A 19171-nucleotide genomic window follows, 5' to 3' on the forward strand; every position below is an offset into this window, starting at 1 on the left:
AAATCCATCGAGGGTATTGATAAAAATGGAGCATTGGAGCCAGAGTTAGAAGGCTTGACTTTGCCACTTGCTAGCTTGGAGTGAGTCGTATGCCATTGCAGAGATCTTGTCTCTCTGCTGTCTCACCTAAATCTGTATGTTCCACTCCCAGGTGCTCAGTTTCCCTTCAGTAATGTTGGACTATTGTACCCAGTGATTTCCATGTCACAGTACTCCTCAAATGTTTGACTGACAGACTGCTATCTTCCTTCACTGCCACTGTTCTGATTTAGGCCACCGTGGCCTCTGGCTGGCTACTGCAATAGCCTCTGCGTTGGATTCTCCACACTCTCCTTAGGAATTGTTGTCAGAGGGACTTATTTTGAACATGCCAGTCTTCTGTGAATTTTCAGTGAACAGCTTTCGCCATTAGCATGCATTCCAGACTCCTCGATGCGATTGACAGTGATCTACCTCTCTGGCCCGGCCTTGTCTTCACATGCTCCCTTGGAGCTACACTGAACTCCTGTCAGTTGCTTAAGCATCATGCTCTTTCTGTCTTCGGATCTTTGTACATGGTTCTCCTCCTACCCAGGCAGTCTTTCTTATCCCAAATCTCTTTAGTAACCGTACCCTGATTCTACTCTCTTTGCTAATTCCTATTCATCCTTAAGGTGTCTGTATAAATAGTGCCTCCTCCAGGAAGCCTGCCTTGACTCCCCAGATGGGTGAAAGGACCCTTCTCGGTGCTACTCTGGTACTCTGTACTCTCCTATCACCAAAGTATTGCGGTGTTGGGAATGCCTGGGTATGTGTCCTTCCAAGCTATGAATCCCTTGAATCATGGATTGTGTCTGACTTTTCACCACCCTATCTCACGGGCTTGGGGCACTGCCTGGAACATAGTGTGTGTTGAATGCATAAGTGAGGAAGCCAACACATACTGGTACCTGTGGCTTCCATGAGGACCCATGGTATCCTCATGGGTCAGGGAGGGAGCTCTAGGGACTCAGGGTGGCCAGGCCCAGTCCTCCAGGGGCTGGGGGTGGGCCGAGCCCTAACCTCAGCCCCATTGCCCACCCTGTAGCAGCAGCTGAGGCGACGCAGGAGACAGTGGAGTCCCTGATGCAGAAGTTCAAGGAGAGTTTCCGCGCTAACACGCCCATCGAGATCGGTCACCTGCAGCCAGCCCCGCGCAGGGCCTCGGCAGGGAAGCGGAAGCGGAGGAGCAAGTCTCGAGGTAGGCCCTCCCAGCACCACCACTTGCCAGGGTGTCAGCGGGCTGTCCCCAGGTTCTGAAGGTACCGGCAAGAGCTGTGCCCCCTTCCCTTGCTGCCCTGTACTCCCAGAATCATGCCACGGTGTCCCCGATTGGTCATCTCAGCTGAGGCTTGTAGACGGCATACCTGTGCCCCTGGGTGTGGAGTGTCTCTGAGCCCCAGCTGCCTCATCTGAGGCGGGAATGGACCATCCATCTTTCGGAATGGCTGAGAAGACTGGCAACAATCTATGGAAAATGCCTCACAGGGGCCCCGAACACAGTAGATGCCCTTTACATCGTAGCTGGTGGCACTTTGGAGAGTGCAGGAGAGGTGGACGTTCTCATGGAAGGCGTCCCCAAGCTGGGATACCAGAACAGGTTTTGGAGTTGCTCTTCGATAGCCTGAGTCGTATCGCTGTCAAGAGTAGAAGCACTGTCAATGAGACAGAACCGGATTCAAATGTTGGTTCTACTCTTTTTTTTTTTTTTTAAAGATTTTATTTATTTATTTGAGACAGAGAGAATGAGAGAGAGAGAGCACATGAGAGGGGGGAGGGTCAGAGGGAGAAGCAGGCTCCCCGCCGAGCAGGGAGCCCGATGCGGGACTCGATCCCGGGACTCCAGGATCGTGACCTGAGCCGAAGGCAGTCGCTTATGTTGGTTCTACTCTTAACTAATCATGTCACCTTGGGCAGGTTGCTCTGCTTCTCCATGCCACTCCTCTCTCATAGGATTGTTATGATATCTTAGCACAGTGCCCCACCCAGCATGCAATAAAAAGTAGATCTTTCCTTCCTTCTCCTTCTCTTCCTCCTCTTCCCATTCTCTCCTCCTCCTCCTCCTCATCATCATCACCATCATCACCTCTTTCTTCCTCTGGTCATCTGTATGACTTTGTCAATGGGATGAACCCCCTTATCATTGCTTGGCATCCCAATCCCTTCCCTTTTCTTTACATTCACTCAGTAGCCTACAGCTCTTCTCTTCTTCTGGCCTCTCATGTCTCTAGTTCCTATGAACATAGTTCTAATGACGTCACTCCTCTTCTTCCAGAGCTTTAGTGGCTGTCCAGTGCCTTCAGAAGTGTCTGGGCTTGTGGAAAGGACATTCAAGACCATTGCAGAGCTCTCGTCTCTCTTCTGTCTCATCTAAATCTGTATATTCCACTTCTGTGTTCCTTTCCATGCCATAATCCCTGCCTTAAATGACCTATCTAACCCTATGAGAAATTGTCATTTATAGACACTTACTCCAGGTAGCAGGCTAAATACTATATACCTCTTTTTTACATTTGATTCTCAGAAACCCTATGTAGGAGGTACAGTGGTAATTCCCATTTTACAGATGATACCACAAGGCACAGGAAGCTGCAGTAACTTGCCCAAAGGGACGCCCAGGTAAGTAGGAGAGCCAGGAAGAACTAAACCGGCTGAGTTCCAAACATTAACTAAACCACTGTGTTCTAAGCTAGTGAGGTCCTACCTGTGTTCCCCAGCTTTATCCTGTGAAATCCCGAACCCTGTGATACACCAAGGGTCTGCACATTAAACTGAGGTCATATATCAAGGCAGAAGTTGGTGGTGGAGTTGCTTTTTGAAATTCACATAGTAAACCCCAGGTTGAACTGATACATAATGATGCTTAAGTTTCTTTGAAGTCAGCAGCATGCAGTGCTACTCCCAGCCCAGTCAACTTCAACTTGTGTGGCTTTCAAAGAGTCCCTGGATGTCTCTGAGGCTCAGTCTCCTCTTCTGTACAATGGGTTGTCAATCCCTACCCCAGATCGTTGCTGTGAAGATCGGATGAAGTGGTGAAGGTGGACAGCATGGAATGCTCAGCTAATGTGTGTCAGGAGCTGAATAAATATTGTCATGTATTTGTCCTATCTTATTTTTGTTCAGGGTCATTTGTAGTTTCATTCAGCCTTACCTATCCATCTTTTGTCTTCCATCGTTCACCAAGAATTCCCCTCCTAGATCCTCCCTGCAAATATAGCCCCCGTGAGTACAAGTGACTCCCAGTCCATAACCTCCCCTCTGTTCTCACTGCCAGTCTGAATTCATTTCCTTAGTGTCCTATCCAAAACATTTGCTATACCACTGAATTCTTCCCCTGCCAAATCCCTCTTTTGCACCATAACTGTCTTAATGAGGACTCTACTCTTGGGCATTTGGGCTGTTTCTGATAATTCACCATTAAACAGTGCCATAAACGATGCCACATGGAACTTTTTTTGGTTGGGGCGGGGACATCAAACTTGTCCATCAAACTTGGCCTTCACTCTTCAGGCAGAATTTCAGAATTTGCTTATTAATGAAAATCTGTTTGACTTAGATGATGATTGGATATCGAGTTATTTTGATTTACAAGTCAAATTGGGCCTAAGAGAATTAATGGGAGAAGAAATGCATTTTCCCCCTAAATGTATCTTGAATCTGTCCCCCCCTTTCTTCATCACCATTATGACCGTTGCCACCTCTCAACTCCCGCTTGCAACTATGCCCTCCTTGAGATTCTGTCTCCCCAAAGTAGCCAGAGGAATCTTTTTAGAAACCTAAACCAGATAAGGTCTCTTTCTGATTAAAATCATTCAGTGGTTTTCCTGTTGTCCTTAGATTACAACCCAAACTACTTGCCAATCTCCTGTTCCATCTGGATCTGACTTCTGCTCTCTTGACTCACTTGGCATTTCCTTGTGATCCAGCCACACTGCCTTCCTTCGGATTGCAGGAACCCAGCACATGGTTCCCCACTTTCGAATCTGACAACTTGCTGTCTCCCCCTTGCTGTGTTTCTTTACACCCTCCCCACCCTGGCTGCTTTCCTGGCTGTTCTCCCACCATTCAGCTCTCATCGCAGATATGAGCTCCTCCAGACTGTCTTCCATGACCACCCAGCCTAATGCTTTCTACCCCAAGACATGCTATATAACCCTTTTTTCACTTGTTCCATAATAATGTGGTCTAAAATTATTTTTCCTTGCTTACTGTCTTCCTCTCAAAAAATGTGTTTCATATTCATAAACCTAATACATAGAATGTGCAGAATGTGTTTAATAAATATTTGTGGAATAAATGAGTGTATTAACCTCAAAGATCATTCGAAAGTGGCTCAGTTTTATAACTTCTGAATTGGTGATGTAGGAGGGATCCAAGATAAACCAAAGCCTCTTGGTACAGACCTCCAGGGAATCTTGTTTCCCCTAGAGATAGACTCACTGATGGATAGCACATTAACTGTGCTCAAGTGGATGCTGTTAAGGCAATTTTCAAAATGGCTTAATAACATTGTGCTCGTGATTTTACTGCCACCATTGGATAAGGTTTTTTGCAAGAGAGACTAAGGATAGCGTGTGCCAGCCCCGCAGTTCCCAGCTCACATGCTTACCGCCACGGGTCAAGATTTTCTTGGACTGAAGAACTCCATGGCCCATAAAAGTCATAGAAATTCTGCATTCTCCTTCTGCCTCTTGGAAATTGCCAAATGCATCTTCGACTCTTGAAGATCCTAGAAAGTCCTGTAGAACAGAAAGCTGGGCTTCTTTGTTTACCTCCACATCTGTGCAAACGTCTTGACCACAGACTCTGTCCGACCCCACCCCCCACCCCCCCCCCAGCCGGAACAGTTATTCTCATCTCAAGGAACAGAGACGATCCTAGACATGCAATGTTGGAAGTGCTCCGTCTGCCCACACTGACCCTCGGAAGCCCCAGATACAGTCCGATGGGTCTGGATTCTCGGTCTGTCACTGCCCGGCTCCTCTCCCAGCCGCAGAGGCAGTGTCGGGCCTTCTGGCCCAGAGTGGGAGCACCTGGCCTCTGTCTGCTTCTGTGGGCTTTGTGCCCAGGCCGTGGGGCTCAGCGGTTTGCAGCAGATGTAGTGGGCAGTGGAGAACCAGGGTCGTGGAGTGAAGCACATGGTTGAAAGCAGCTCGGATTTGTGTCTGTGGCTCTGGCTTCCTCCTGAGTGGCCTCGTGGACGCTCAAGTGCATCATCCTTAGGCGGACAGAGGAAGGCAGTGGGGGACTCCAACAGGGTTTTATGAGGCAGCTGTTGGGCAGGCACTCCCCAGCGTCCACAGGCAGTGAACAGTGAATGTGTTGGAGCTAAACTAAAGCCGGGGAAGATTGCTTGTGATATGAGGAAGAGCATCCTGAAGTTGATGAAGTTTAGCTAGTGGTTTAAAAGTGGGGCTTTTCTATTTGAAATTGAACTAACCACCATGGGCTAACTGAATGAGCTTAAGCAAATGAAGAAGCTGTGTTAGCTCCCAGCTCTGCCCCATGTTCTCTGGGCCACTGCCTCTGACCTGGCTGAGGTTCCATTATTCCTCATCCAGAGTCCTGCAACAGCCCCTTCATCCACAAATCCATCTTCTACCCTGGGGGCTGGAGCAATCCTTTGCCAACACACTACATCGGGCCATGTCACTCTCCTGCCTACATTTCCCTGATCCTCTGTCACTTGCCTTGGGGGCATATCAAGCTTTTGTGGGGAAGTCTTCCTAAAGACATGTGAGAATCAACACACTCCCAAAGGGTCTATAGATGTATTTGAAAGACATCGGTCATAAACCCCAAATTCCAGGTTCCACCTAAAAAAAATCTATGACATTCTATTTCATAACATGCATATACTTGTTTTAGTTTAAATCATGCTACCTCATTCTTTTGGTTAAATTATTTATCATTTTCTCAAGTCTTTAGGCAATATCGATGTCCCAGGAAGAAGAACCAAGCTTACGGTGTACCGTCTTCAAAGGGTTTCTATAGGAGCAAATGAGACAATGCTTGTAAAACAGGGAGCATAGAGCCCAGCAAAAGGTGCACATTGAATATGTGTGTTCCATTGTTTTATTTTTATCACTACTGTTTTATTATACTTTTACTTATATCAGTATCATTACCCATTTGGGGTACACTTACTCCATTTTAGAAGCAAGAATCTATAAGATGAAAGGAACATGCCTAATAGGGTAAGAAGTTGCCGTAGTCTGCTACACAAGGCTCCTTCCTAGCCTGGTTCCAGCCTGCCCCTAGCACCCTCCAAGTCCCAAGCCTCTGCATTCTGTGGCTTCCGGCACACTGGCCATTCTTCCATTCAGCCAACCTGCCTTGCTTTCCAAGTCTGTGTACAGATCATGTTCTGCCTAAAACACCCTCCTTTTTTCTCTTCTTTGTACCCCAGACAGCAGATTTCTACTCATTTTTCAGAATTCAGTTTCAAAATCTGCTCTGTGAAGAACACACCCTCGGCCCGCCCTCAGCCCTCACCTCAGCTGAGTGGGCCGCTCCTTTGTCTGGGTACATGTGGCCCGGTGCTGCTGTCTCAGCCTTTATCACAATCCATTGTAAATACATGTGAACACATCTGTCTCCCTCCCCAGCTCTGACAGTCCCATGATGGGAAGGGCAGTGATTTATGTCTCTCTGTAGCTCCAATGTATAACAGAACGGGCATAGAATAGCAGTCAGCTGAATGGGAGAGTGTGTGGATGGATGGATGGATGGATGGATGGATGGATGGATGGATGGATGGATGGAAGGATAGATGGATAAAACAAGATAGCTGGGAGCATCGTAGAATACAAATGGTTAAGGAGATGTGGTGCGCTGGCATCTCCCAAGCATTTAGAGTATTTAGTAAATTCTAAGTACTGTGCTCATCACATATTATCTCATTGAAAACTTCCCCAGATCCCAAAAGGTAAGGACTGTAATTGTCCCCCGTCTACAAAAGAGGAAGTTCAACTATCAGTTAAGTGACTTGCCCAAGTTTATCCAGCTAGTAGACTGTGGAACTGTGACCTCGGGGCAGACAGAGCCCACACTGCAGTTGCCAGATGACTTGGGTTTTAGTCCCAGCTAGTCCGGGTAGGATCTTCGAGCTGTGAAATGGTACCAGCCTAGTCTAGATCCTGGAAGGAAGCGGTTGTAGCTTCTCGTGCACTGACCAGTGTTTCTGCATCATCAGTGCTACCATGAGGGTGTTGAGGGGCTAGAAGACTCTGGAAGGTGAGGCATCTCTCTCTGCGTCAGGACAAGAGTCAGATGTCCTCTGACCTCAGGGAGCCATGCCCTGTCCTCAGGGGCTTGCAGAAAGTATATACGCTTTTCATTTAGGACAAATGTGAAGACTTCACAAAGAAAGTCACCCTAAGGCATTGTTTGGAAGGGCGAGCAGGCTTTTGGCATGTGGCAGTGGGGGCAGGGAGGAGCATCCAGCACGAGACATGGCACAGAGGTGGAGGAAAAAAGAACAATTTCATCCCAGACAAAGGGCCAGACCCCAGAGAGCTGACGTGTGTCCAGTCCTCCCCCTCTCCCTGCAACGATCTCATGGTTTCCAGCAGAACTTCATTCTAATTATGCAGTTTCAAGACTTGCTTTGGCAAAAAGGGCAGGGACCTTTACCCAAACCTCCCTGGTAGAAAGGGAAGGCTGCTAAGCGGGAAGAGAGGTTAGCGGAACAAAGATGGGAACCAGAGACATAAAGATGGAACCTGGGGCTGCCTGTTCAATATTTAAGCATCACAACACCCCGGGAAGGCAGATAATTTAAAGCCATTAATGTTTCTGAATATTTTCCTACAACTAAGTGAATAGTTTATAGCCAGTTACCAATAAACAGAAAAAAATATATATATAATACATATGTGTGTTAAATATATATATATTTACATAAGCCTACATTCTGAGGACAGTGTCTTGCAGTAAAAGAGTGTATTGGGGTGTATCTGTCAGGGAGGATAAAGGAGCCAGAAGCTCTGATAACCTCTTCTCTATCTGCCTCGTGATATTTGTCATTTATTACCTTTTATTAGAGTAATTTATGACCACCTCTCTTCTCCCTTAATTAAACTCATGAAGTGCAGTGGCTATGTCCGGGTCAGGCCTGTGCTTTCATTGACTAGCCTGGCTCCGGACAAATAGCAGATGCTCAGTTAATGCTTGATGGATTAATGGACAATTAATCACCCAGGCTGCCTGATCTTGGACAAGACTTTCAACCCTCTGGGCCTCAGTGTCCCCATCTAAGAGGCTGTGTGTTTTTGTGGAAACAAGCTCAGGTTCCGAAGTCAGAGGGATGTGAATCCACATCCCAGTTCTGCCTCTGACTCGTTCAACTTCGGGAAGTGACTTTGTGGGCTAAAGTGGCATTGCCTAATCTACAAATTGTATAATCGGCCACCTCCTTAGGGGGTTGGGGGATTCGAGTTAATGCATGTGAAGTATTCAGCAGGCTGCACTGAACATGGCAAATACCCAATAAATCTTTGTTGTTGTTAATTTGGAAAGCAAAGGTGATGTACTAGATAATTTCCACAGGTCCCCTCTGACTTAAATGGTCTTTGATGATAAATCTGATGGGGAAGCATGGTTGTCTATTGAAAAGTATTTGGACTCAGAAAACCCTGGCTGGAACTCCAGCTCTTAAGTGCAGTTGGGTCCTCAGGGAAACTGCTTAACCTCGTTGGGTTTCCACCCCTAGCACCTGGAGGTGTGAGGAAACTTGCCATTCTTATGTCCCAGGGCCATTGTGAGAATGTGCTGTTTAGGGAGATGCTCCTTTAGGCAATCTATGGATTAGCTGCACTCTATGGATTAGCTGCCTCCTGGAATCAGTCTTGGCACCTTCAGAGGCAGGGAATGTCATGCATATTTGATGGTGAAGCCTTTACCCCTGGGCTCTGGCTTTCCTTTGCTTGGCCCCAGGCCCTTCCCAAGAGGGCCAGTGCCACCAGCAGCCTAGTGATTCCCATGTTGGGCTGAGCTACAAGAGAGCTGATTTGTAGTCAGAGTACACAGCCGCCTCCATAAATCTCTGATGTATCTTTCAGAGAAGTTTGCATTGCTGAAAGTGTTTGTCTCCTCCAGGTGGTTTTCCTTGTCTGTTTGAAATATATCAGGGGGCTCTTAGTCAATTCAGCCTGGCCTGGCAGCGGGTAGAGGCAATCCCATGTAGTCTTAGCACAAGGCTGGGGGCTAGGTGCTGGTGGGGCCTGAGGTCACAACTCGAGGATCTTTCTTTTATCAGAATGGCACAGATACTGTGTCAGAGTCGTGACATAATAAAACACCCCCAAATTCTGTGACTTAGGACAGCCACCATTTATTGGGCTTTTAATCCAAGTTGAGCATTTGGACTGGGCTCAGCTGGGCAGTTCTTCTGGTCTGGGTGGGGTAGGCTAAGCTGACCTCAGTCACGTACCTGTGGTCAGCCAGCTATCCAAGGTGTGTTCAAATGGTGGAGGGTTCCAAAAACAATAAGAATGGGAGATGCAAGGTTTTTTGAGGCCCAAGCCTGGAAGGCACACATCATTCCTTCTGCTTCATTCTGTTGCTCAAAGCAAGTCACGGGATTGTCGTAGATTCAAGGGTGGAGGAAATAAGAGTTCACCTCTTAAATGACAAAGGGACAAAATATTGGACTGTTTTTTTATTTTTTAATTTATTTTAGAAAGAGAGAGTGAGAGAGGGGCAGAGGGAGAAGGAGAGAGAGAATCTTAAGCAGGCTCCACACCCAGCACAGAGCCCGATGCTGGGCTCCATCTTCCAACCCTAAAATCCTGACCTGAGCCAAAACCAAGAGTCAGACGCTAACCAACTGAGCCACCCAGATGCCCCTATTGGGCAGTTTCTTACAATACCTACAGGTATTGATATTTTCTTAAGCCTCTATCTTATGTTAAAGCCTGGGCTGACCTGCACAATCCCCTGAGGCAAGCATAAGTATTCCCAATTTGCTGATGGAAAAATAGAGGCTCAGATCTGTGAAGGAACTTGTATAATGTGATACAGTTGGTTCAGGGACAGTCACATCCCAGATTTGAATCCATCTATAGCTGATTAAAAGACTACATGTAATTTTTTTTTATTCTTATGTTAATCCCCATACATTACATCATTAGTTTTAGATGAAGTGTTCCATGATTCATTGTTTGTGCACAACACCCAGTGCTCCATGCAGAATGTGCCCTCCTCAGTACCCACCACCAGGCTAACCCATCCTCCCACCCCCCTCCCCTCTAGAACCCTGTTTGTTTTTCAGAGTCCATCATCTCTCATGGTTCGTCTACCCCTCCGATTTCCCCCGACTACATGTAATTTTTACACCTCTGCTAACTAGCCTTTTTTAACAGGGCTAATGTTGTTTGGATCTCAAGCTGTTGTTTGAACCAGCCTGGCTTGTGGTATACAAAAGGTAGTCGATTTTGGACCCTGGCTCCATCCTTGTAAGGCCTTATGGTCTAATGCAGGATCAGCAAAATTTTTCAGTAAAGGGCTAGATAGGAAATATTTTAAGCTTTGCTGACCAAGAGGCAAACTTGAGGATTATGTAGGCACTTACACAATGAGAGAAAATTTTCTACAAATCTGACAAAATTCAAAATATAATAATAATAACCAAGTACCATTTTTTTGTAATAGAGTTCTACTAATCAAAAGAATGGAATGCATTTATGGATACTTTTAAAATGTGAATTTCATATGATTTTCACATCTTAACATATTCTTCTTTTGATTTGTTTGAACCACTTAAAAATGTAAAAACCATTGTTAGCGCCTAGACCACACCAAAAACAGGCAGTGGGTTAGATTTGACCTGCACTCCCTGGTGTAAGGGAACCTCTCAGATGTGGACTGAGAGAATCCTAGATTTAACCCCTTGACTCTCTACTTGCTGGATGATTATAGGTGAATCCAGATGTCTCAGAGGCATCGTTGTCCCAGGCTTTCAGCACACAACTGAGGGAAATAACTCCTTAGGTTCTCTTAGTCCATCAGAGATAGAAATGAATTTCAAGGTCGTCTGATCCTTCCTGCTCATAGAAGCAGAAAATGATGGATGGGAAGACCTCATCCATGCTGCAGAGAAGAATTAGCAGACCCAGGAATGGATTTCCAAGTCCCCTGACTTACAACATTGTCCTCTTTTCATGCCATTTGAACATGTAAAATCATGTAGGCCATATTCCCTGCAACCAAGACTGACTGTTGGAGCATTTGAATAAAACACATAGAAGCTGGCAGCTTGTGGGTTTTTCTAATTCAACTGTAATCGAATGGGTAAATCACTTAGAAGATTATAAAGAGAAGGCTTTGCTTTTTCCCATGTTTGAGATAGAGGTGGTTAAACATCCTGAGGATACCAGGTAGAGCTCATGGACCATGAGCAAGAATTGTCAAGCTGTGTTCCAAAGAGGCATTCAGGGAGCGGACAAGGGAATGTGACTGAGTAGGTAGGACTCTTCCATCAAGCTCCTACTTCATATTTATATATTGGACCTCAATATCTTGGGGGAAAAGTCACAATTCTAGAATACTTATTTTCAAAAATGAACATGTTTTTGTTTATAACAAAAGCTCCGGTATCTAAATGAAAAGAATGTTGGTGAGGCATATGGTAAGTTTTCAACAGCATGGCACACGAAGCTGACCTTCTTCCTGCTCCATACACCTATGCTTGCACACGTGTGCCCATCCACGCCCACATGGAATAAACTAGAATTTTTGAAACACTGCAAGTTTATCAAAGATGAAGAAAGGAAACTCCTCAGTTGTAAAGAATGAGAAGGAAACGCAAAGCTCGGGCTTTAAGTTTAGAAGCTGATATCATGGTGACTCCAGGTGGGCAGTAGGGTGTGGTGGGATAAAGGCAAAGAGAAAGCAAGAGCAAGAAGAGAATGATTTGCCTCTCTCTTTTTTCCCCTAGGATTCTGTTATTTTTGTTTCTTAAATTCCACATATGCGTAAGTTCACACAGTATTTGTCTTTCTCTAACATTTATTTCGCTTACCATTATACTCTCTAGCTCCATTCATGTCATTGCAAATGGCAAGGTTTCATTCTGCTCTATGGCTGAGTAATATTCCATTCTATATATATACCACAGCTTCTTTATCCATTCATCAGTCTGTGGATACTTGGGTTGTTTCTATAATTTGGCTCTTGCAGATAATTCTGCTATAAACATCGGGATGCAGGTATCCCTTCAAATTAGTATTTTTGTATTCTTTGGGTAAATACCTAGTAGTGCAGTTGCTGGATGTAGGGTAGGGTAGTTCTATTTTTAATTTGAGGAACCTCCATACTGTTTTCCAGAGTGGCTGCACCAGCTTGCATTCCCACCAACAGTGTAAGAGGGTTCTCCTTTCTCCGTATCCTCGCCAACATCTGTTGTTTCCTGAGTCGTTAATTTTAGTCATTCTGACAGGTGTGAGGTGGTATCTCATTGTAGTTTTAATTTGTATTTTCCTGATGACGAGTGATGTTGAGCAAGAAACAGACTCTTAACTATAGAGAACAAACTGATGGTACCAGAAGGGTTGGGGAGATGGATTTAATAGGTGATAGGAATTAAGGAGTGCACTTGGGATGAGCACTGGGTGTTGTATGGAAGTATTGAATCACTAAGTTCTACATCTGAAACTAATATTACACGGTATGTTAACTAACTGGAATTTAAATAAAAACTAAAAAATAAGAGACTGAAATGTAACATGGTAGAAATAAGGCTCCAAGCATTAGTAATCACAATAAATATAATTTGCAAACTAAAATTCAGAGATAGATTACATTAAGTAAAATCCAATTGCATGCCGTCTACCAGAGATCTTCCTAAAACATAAAGATATGGAAAGTTTGACAGGGAAGGTAAAGGAAAAATATATACTAAGCAAATACTAATGAAACGGAAGCTTGGGGAGAAGTAGAAATATATGGCAAAATAAACTTTACAACAAGAAACAAAAAATTCTTAGAAATAAAGAGGGTCGTTAATCATAAAAGGAACAGTTCACTGGGAGACAAATGAAATCTGTACTTACATACAGAAACAACAAAGCTTCAAAATATATAAAGGAAAAAAAAATGGAGGGAAGTACGATGACAGGTTGACTAATATATAATCAAAACTCAAAGATTTTTACAGAAATCTTCCTGTTAGATCAAGTAGGCAAAATCAGAATACAGAATATTAAACTATACTATTAAAAATATAATCAAACGAACGTATATAAAATTCTGCCTCCAAGAATTAGAGTTTAGAGGCTCCTGGGTGGCTCAGTCGTTAAGCGTCTGCCTTCGGCTCAGGTCATGATCTCAGGGCCCTGAGATCGAGCCCCGCATCGGGCTCTCTGCTCGGCGGGAAACCTGCTTCTTCCTCTCCCACTTCCCCTGCTTGTGTTCCCTCTCTTGCTGTGTCTCTCTCTGTCAAAGAAATAAATAAAATCTTAAAAAAAAAAGAATTAGAGTTTAAAGATTTTTCACAAGACGAAAGAAATTCTCTTTATGGGTGTTGACAGTTTATGATCTCAGTTTTCTGGATTTGGCCCAATTTCCTGAAATTTTCTTTTCTTTTCAATGATGACTCTTTGCAATTTATGACTAAATGTGGTTTAATTTTTATCCCTCTGAAAGGTATTTCTTTCAATCAGAGGTGGAAATAGGGAGAAGCAATCTGTGTACACTGATTTTATTTTTTGTTTGTTTTGTTTTGTTTTTGTGCAGAATAGATGGGAGTGTGTGTAGGTGATGTTGTAGTGGAACATTTCCAGAAAAATGTTCACTGTCAAGATAAAGTAGTAGTCTTTTGTTTCAATCAGTATTCTTCATATTTCTTTTTCAGGCCATAGAAATAGTCCATTTTGTCAGGTTCTGTTCTGGAAATACAAAGGTCCTATGTATGGTCTAGCGCAGATGAGAAGGTTCCAGGGAACAGCTGTATTGACAAACTCCTTCTCTATCTGCGTCACCCTGGTTACCTTGCCAGAGATGTTGGCTGAGATGGGTCAGTGCAATCCCCTTCAGCAGAATGTTGTGGCATTCACAGCAATCTGCATACATTCCAAGTTTGGGGAAGGTCTTGAAGAAGTCATGCCTTCAGGCAGGACTACCTAAAAATAACTTGACAGGATCTTGAGAACTCAAGACTAGGTCATTACCCTGATAATTATGGCATCCCAGAATGGCTAGGATCTCTGATAGACTCTGGCCTCATTCTAAGATTAGCTTCTGTGGTCCCAGCACAGTCAGGCAAGTCGTATCATCCATCCTTATGGCATCATCCCCAGCATAGAATGAGTCTCTCCGTAGCTGTTCTCTATTGCTGTTGTACCTGATTCCCATTTCCCGATTCCAGCCCTTCCTGCTGAGTCCCTGCCCAGGGCCTCTGACCTGACTTCCTACCAAGTGTGAGCCATCATTCTAGGTCCTGAGATGAAGTAGAAAACCAGACACACGGGGTCCTCACCCCTATGGGGCTCAAGTTATGGAGGAGGATACAGGTAGGCAGTCAACCAATAATTACAAATTGTTATAAGTGCATTGGAATAAATGACCTTGGTGTTGACCAGTATCATTGTCCACCATGCATGCAGTGAAACCAGGTGGGCTTCCTAGTCCCTGCCTTGGCTGGAAACCCTCACTACCCATGATTGCCCCAGCCAGGATGACAGTGCAGGAGGAACTGTTCCTGAGGTTGTGATTTGTTTCCTACCTTGGGACATAGATCTGATAGGAACAACAGCAGTAATTGGCCACCTATCTTGTGCCAGTCACTGTTCTAGGTGCTTTCAAATATCTTATTGTAACTAGTTTTCTGTAACACTATTTTGTAAAGGAAATCGATGTTCAGAGACATGAGGTCAGTAGCCCAAAGGCCACATGGCTAGTCAATGGTGGAGCCTGGACGTACACTTGGACCTACTTCTAACGCCACTGTCCCTATTCCTACATTGTAGCTGTGCCTGTTTGCGGCACCTGCCGCCAAGACTTGCAGTTCTGTCATCTGCGTGGGGCCTCTGCATACATACAGGCCACAGAGTTTGGACTGAAATTCAGCAGACATCAAGGCAGTCACAAAAAAAAGGGCGCTCTCCTGAATCCCCGAATCACCCTGGTGGGATTTGCATTCATTTTCTCGCCTAATTATTATTAAGAATATGCCATCTGTGTAAATGAGATGTTATGAATTTGTTGTAAACTTTTGTGCAGTATAACTTCAAGATATCCAACCTTTCATCTCATTGCATGATGGAAATGTTGGTTTGATGCACAAGGTCTAATTGTCCCCACCACGTGTTAGAAATCCAAATGTGGCTAAACATTAAGGTTAAATGATGATATCACAACTTCTCGGTTTGCATTTTACATTCAATTGAAAACACAAACCCCTCGCCTCATTAATCCTTTGCAATCCAATTTTTCCCCCCCTAAATGAAATGATCCTTTTGGGACACATTTATATCCTTTTAACAGCCGCCTGACAGTTCTGCTGATGGAATTTGTATCCAACTTTGTTACTGGATAGTGACAACTTGCCCTGATGGATATGTGTACATAATTATTCTCTCGCAGTTAGATTTAATTAATGCTTACCCTCATCATGATCTTGCAGCTAGTGAGCTCTCTCTGCAGGAGTGGTTAATGGCAAAAGGAATTCTCCTTTAGCCAAGAGAGACTCCAAAAGGCTTTGTAAAATTTATACTTTTTTTTTTTAAGAGGAAAAAAAAGGAAAAAAAATACATCTGAGTTTATTTCTTCCCTTTCCACATTAATGTCACCGGTGAATGGATTTGAGGCTACATAGGGGGATGGGGTTGTTAAACTTAATTTCAGACTAAGTATTACTAATAGGAGCGACTGTGGCAGACCCACCAGGAAGATGTATATTTTTTAATATCTTAGCTTAAAATCGAGGTGTCCTTGTTTCATTTTGTTTACGTCTCCATACAAAATATGGATGTGTGGATTTTTCTGACCCACTCTCTCCCCAAATGCTACCCAGCATTCAGTAATAAATAGCTGTGTGAGAGAGGAGATATTAAGAAGAAATGACAGGGGAGACAAAAGGAGTTTGAAGATGAGCTTTAGAAAGAGATTATTAGGAAGTTCGTAATAAGGACAGGGAGTGTGTATTTTATAAAACCCCATTAGATGGGGGTACTTTACAAGTAATCTGTCCCAGCCCATGCTTGTGAAATATTCATGTGCCATTTGCTTTTTATTACCGTAATGGCAGTGCCTTGTGTTTGCAGAGAGCTTTACAGTTTACAACAGATTTTCACATCCATTATCTTAGGTGATCTTTGCAACAACCCTGGGAGGAGGGCGGAGAAGCATTCACAGATGAGGAGACTGAGGCCCAGAGAGGTTGAGTCACTTGCCTGCAGTCACACAGCTAGAAAGTAAAAGAACCTGGCAGTGAAGCCATAGCTTTTAAAGCCAAACCCAATACTGTCTTCACTACCTTATGCCACTTTGCTTTGGGTTAAAATGCATGTAGAGAAGATTCGAGTGAGTGGCACAGACAGTAGTCCTTCTTTGCCTTCATTTGTCTTGCTAAAGCATCAGTGCACTCTCGTTTAAAAGATACCATCTGAGTTGAGAATAATATATGCTACTTTAATGATTGCATGCAATATTGATGAATTATCACTGTGTGTTGTTATGGGAGATTTCATCCAGTAAGATCTGAGAGGCCTCCAGTACAATGTGGCCACATTAGGATAAAAGGAAACACACTCCTTCCCCATCATGTCAAGCACTGCTTAAATGCCTTGAACGGGAGCCTCAAAGAAGCCTAAAATAAAATATTCTAGAAATTCACGACTTGGGAATGAGAGATGGGTACTTAGAAATCACCCCATAATGCAGACAAGAAAACTGAGGCCCAGGGAGGGGATGTGGCTTCTCCACCGTGAGTTAGTGGCAGATCTGGGCCCACCACCCTGGTTTACCAACTCCCAGCTCAGATCTCTGTCCAGGATGCTGCAGCTGTAACCTTAAGCTGGAAGAGGTCAGGGAAATCTCCTTTTTGACAAAAGGGAAACTGAGGCCTGTACGAGGGGTGAGGTTTATCCAAGATCATGCGCTGACCCAGACGCCATACCAGGGCCCACCCAAACCCTGTCTCCTTAATTTCTGTAAATTCAATTCAATTCAACAACAACAACCAAATGTCTGTGCGAGTGTTACGGGCCAGGCCTGGTGCTGACCGCGGTGAGCGCATCATCCCACAAAAGCGCAGACTGGTGTGCTATAGAGACCGGTGGAGAGAATTCAGCCACTCACCCTTGCTTGGCACTGTGGGGAGGGAAAACAGAAAACGGTTTCCCAGGGAAGTCCCAAGTCCAAGTAGAAACAGGACGACCTTGGAGAAAAGGGCAGAAGAGAGGTGGAGGGGTGAAGGAAGAGTGGGCAGGGGCGGAGAGGGAGGGGGTCATAACCCCCACTGCATAGTCTCTTTCCTTTGCTTCCCTTCTAATGTTGTTACCCCTCTGTGTCCCAGAAGATGAAAGTTTGAGCTGAAAAACAAAGGCTGCCTGCCCGTGGAAGGCAGCCTCTTATATTTGCTGGCACTTTATAGTTTCTAGAACACTAGCAGTCATTGTATCCTTATTTACCAAGGGCTTACTTTGTGCCAAGCACCATGCCCATGTTTTTTCTTCAATATATCTAATTAAATCTTCACAATATCCCTGTAAGGTGGATATTATTATGACTCTCATTTTACATGAGAAACTTGAAGCTCATAAGGTGAAGTCTGTTTGCCACAGGTCTCGTGGCTGTTCAGCGGCAGGGTCTGCATTTGAACGCAGATCAGTAGAACCGCCAAGCCCAGACTCTGAAGTACAACACATCGGGCCTCCGTCACTGAAGCTGGCCGTGAGAACCCAGCATGTGGGGGCCTGGAGCGCTGCCGTAAGGTAGCTCGAAGGGTAGTTTCTGGACAGCCAGTATCGCAATCTCTGGGAACTTGCTAGAGAGATGCAGGCTCTTGGACCCTGCCACTCCGTGGTCGAGCCCAGAAATCTGCATTTTGACAACTTTCCAGGTGATTCTGATGCATAATTTAGTGAGACAGGCAGGGCACGAGGAAAATACTCCCATCCTTGGCTCCTTTGTCATGGAATCTCAGAGCCAGAGGGACCTGCAGGTCGCTGCTTCCAGCCCCTTTCGGAGCTTCGTACTGCCCGTCTGGTCTCTCTTGTTTATGATGCGATTCTCTTTCATGTGGGTAGTCACAGTCAGCTTAAAAGAGGTGGGGGGCTGAAAGCTTTGTAAGCAGGCTCTAGGGAGCTGGGACATGTGTTGTGTGGAGCGCTGAGCTGTGGCATCTATCTGAACCACTCAAAGTGAAAGGACACGTTCCATAGTCGTCCCTCTGCCCTCTCCTCAACAAATCCACCACCAATTAATAATCACTGCGGGGGGGGCACCTGGGTGGCTCAGTCGTTAAGCCTCTGCCTTCGGCTCAGGTCATCATCCCAGGGTCCTGGGATCGAGCCCCGCATCAGGCTCCCTGCTCCGCGGGAGGCCTGCTTCTCCCTCTCCCACTCCCCTTGCTTGTGTTCCCTCTCTGGCTGTCTTTCTCTCTGTCAAATAAATAAAACCTTTAAAATAATAATAATAATAATCACTGCGGGGATGCCTTGTTGACTCTCAAAGGCCTTTGTTTAAATTGGTGTTGAACAAGCAAGGTGTCTTTCTCTGCCAGGCCCCCTGACAAAAGCCAATTAAGGCATGTATCCGCTGATATCATACCTTGGACCTCTCCCCTTCTTTCACAGTGTATATGGCCAAGTGCATCCTTGGAAGTCTTGGACATTGTGCAGAAGTATTTTTGGCTTGTAGGCATAATATGGAGCCAATATCTCTTTGTGTGAAATTAGCTTGAGGCCTTCTACCCCACCCCTGGGTGGCCATAAGTATAACAGTAATGGCTGACAGGGGGTCTGGGCCATTTACCGGTGTCATTTACTTGTGCTGCCCTTGCTTGGACCTGATCCTGGAAGGGCCACTTCCATAGGTCATCTCTCCTTACATGACTTGCTAAATCTGACAGAACCTAGCTCATGATAGGCAGCTCTGGCTGCCTGGTCTCTTGACAGTACCCAGTAGCATGACCAGGGACTCCCCTCAGCCC

General features: G+C 45.0%; 1 protein-coding gene across 3 annotated transcripts in view; it reads left to right on the forward strand.

Moving 5' to 3' along the window:
- The window catches only part of ASTN2 (astrotactin 2), an 868677-nt gene that overhangs the window by 257900 nt on the left and 591606 nt on the right, over positions 1–19171 (forward strand). For 2 of the 3 annotated variants that reach the window (XM_035015962.1, XM_035015963.1), the window contains exon 4: positions 1067–1219. The exons of the other annotated variant lie outside the window; for it this stretch is intronic. In XM_035015962.1, coding sequence (XP_034871853.1) covers positions 1067–1219 — 153 coding nt within the window. The remainder of the gene's footprint in view (positions 1–1066; positions 1220–19171) is intronic. 3 annotated transcript variants of the gene reach the window in all.

The sequence above is a fragment of the Mirounga leonina genome, unplaced genomic scaffold (genome assembly GCF_011800145.1).
Source record: "Mirounga leonina isolate KUSES-001 unplaced genomic scaffold, KU_Mleo_1.0 Mir_170, whole genome shotgun sequence".
NCBI classification, from domain to species: domain Eukaryota; kingdom Metazoa; phylum Chordata; class Mammalia; order Carnivora; family Phocidae; genus Mirounga; species Mirounga leonina.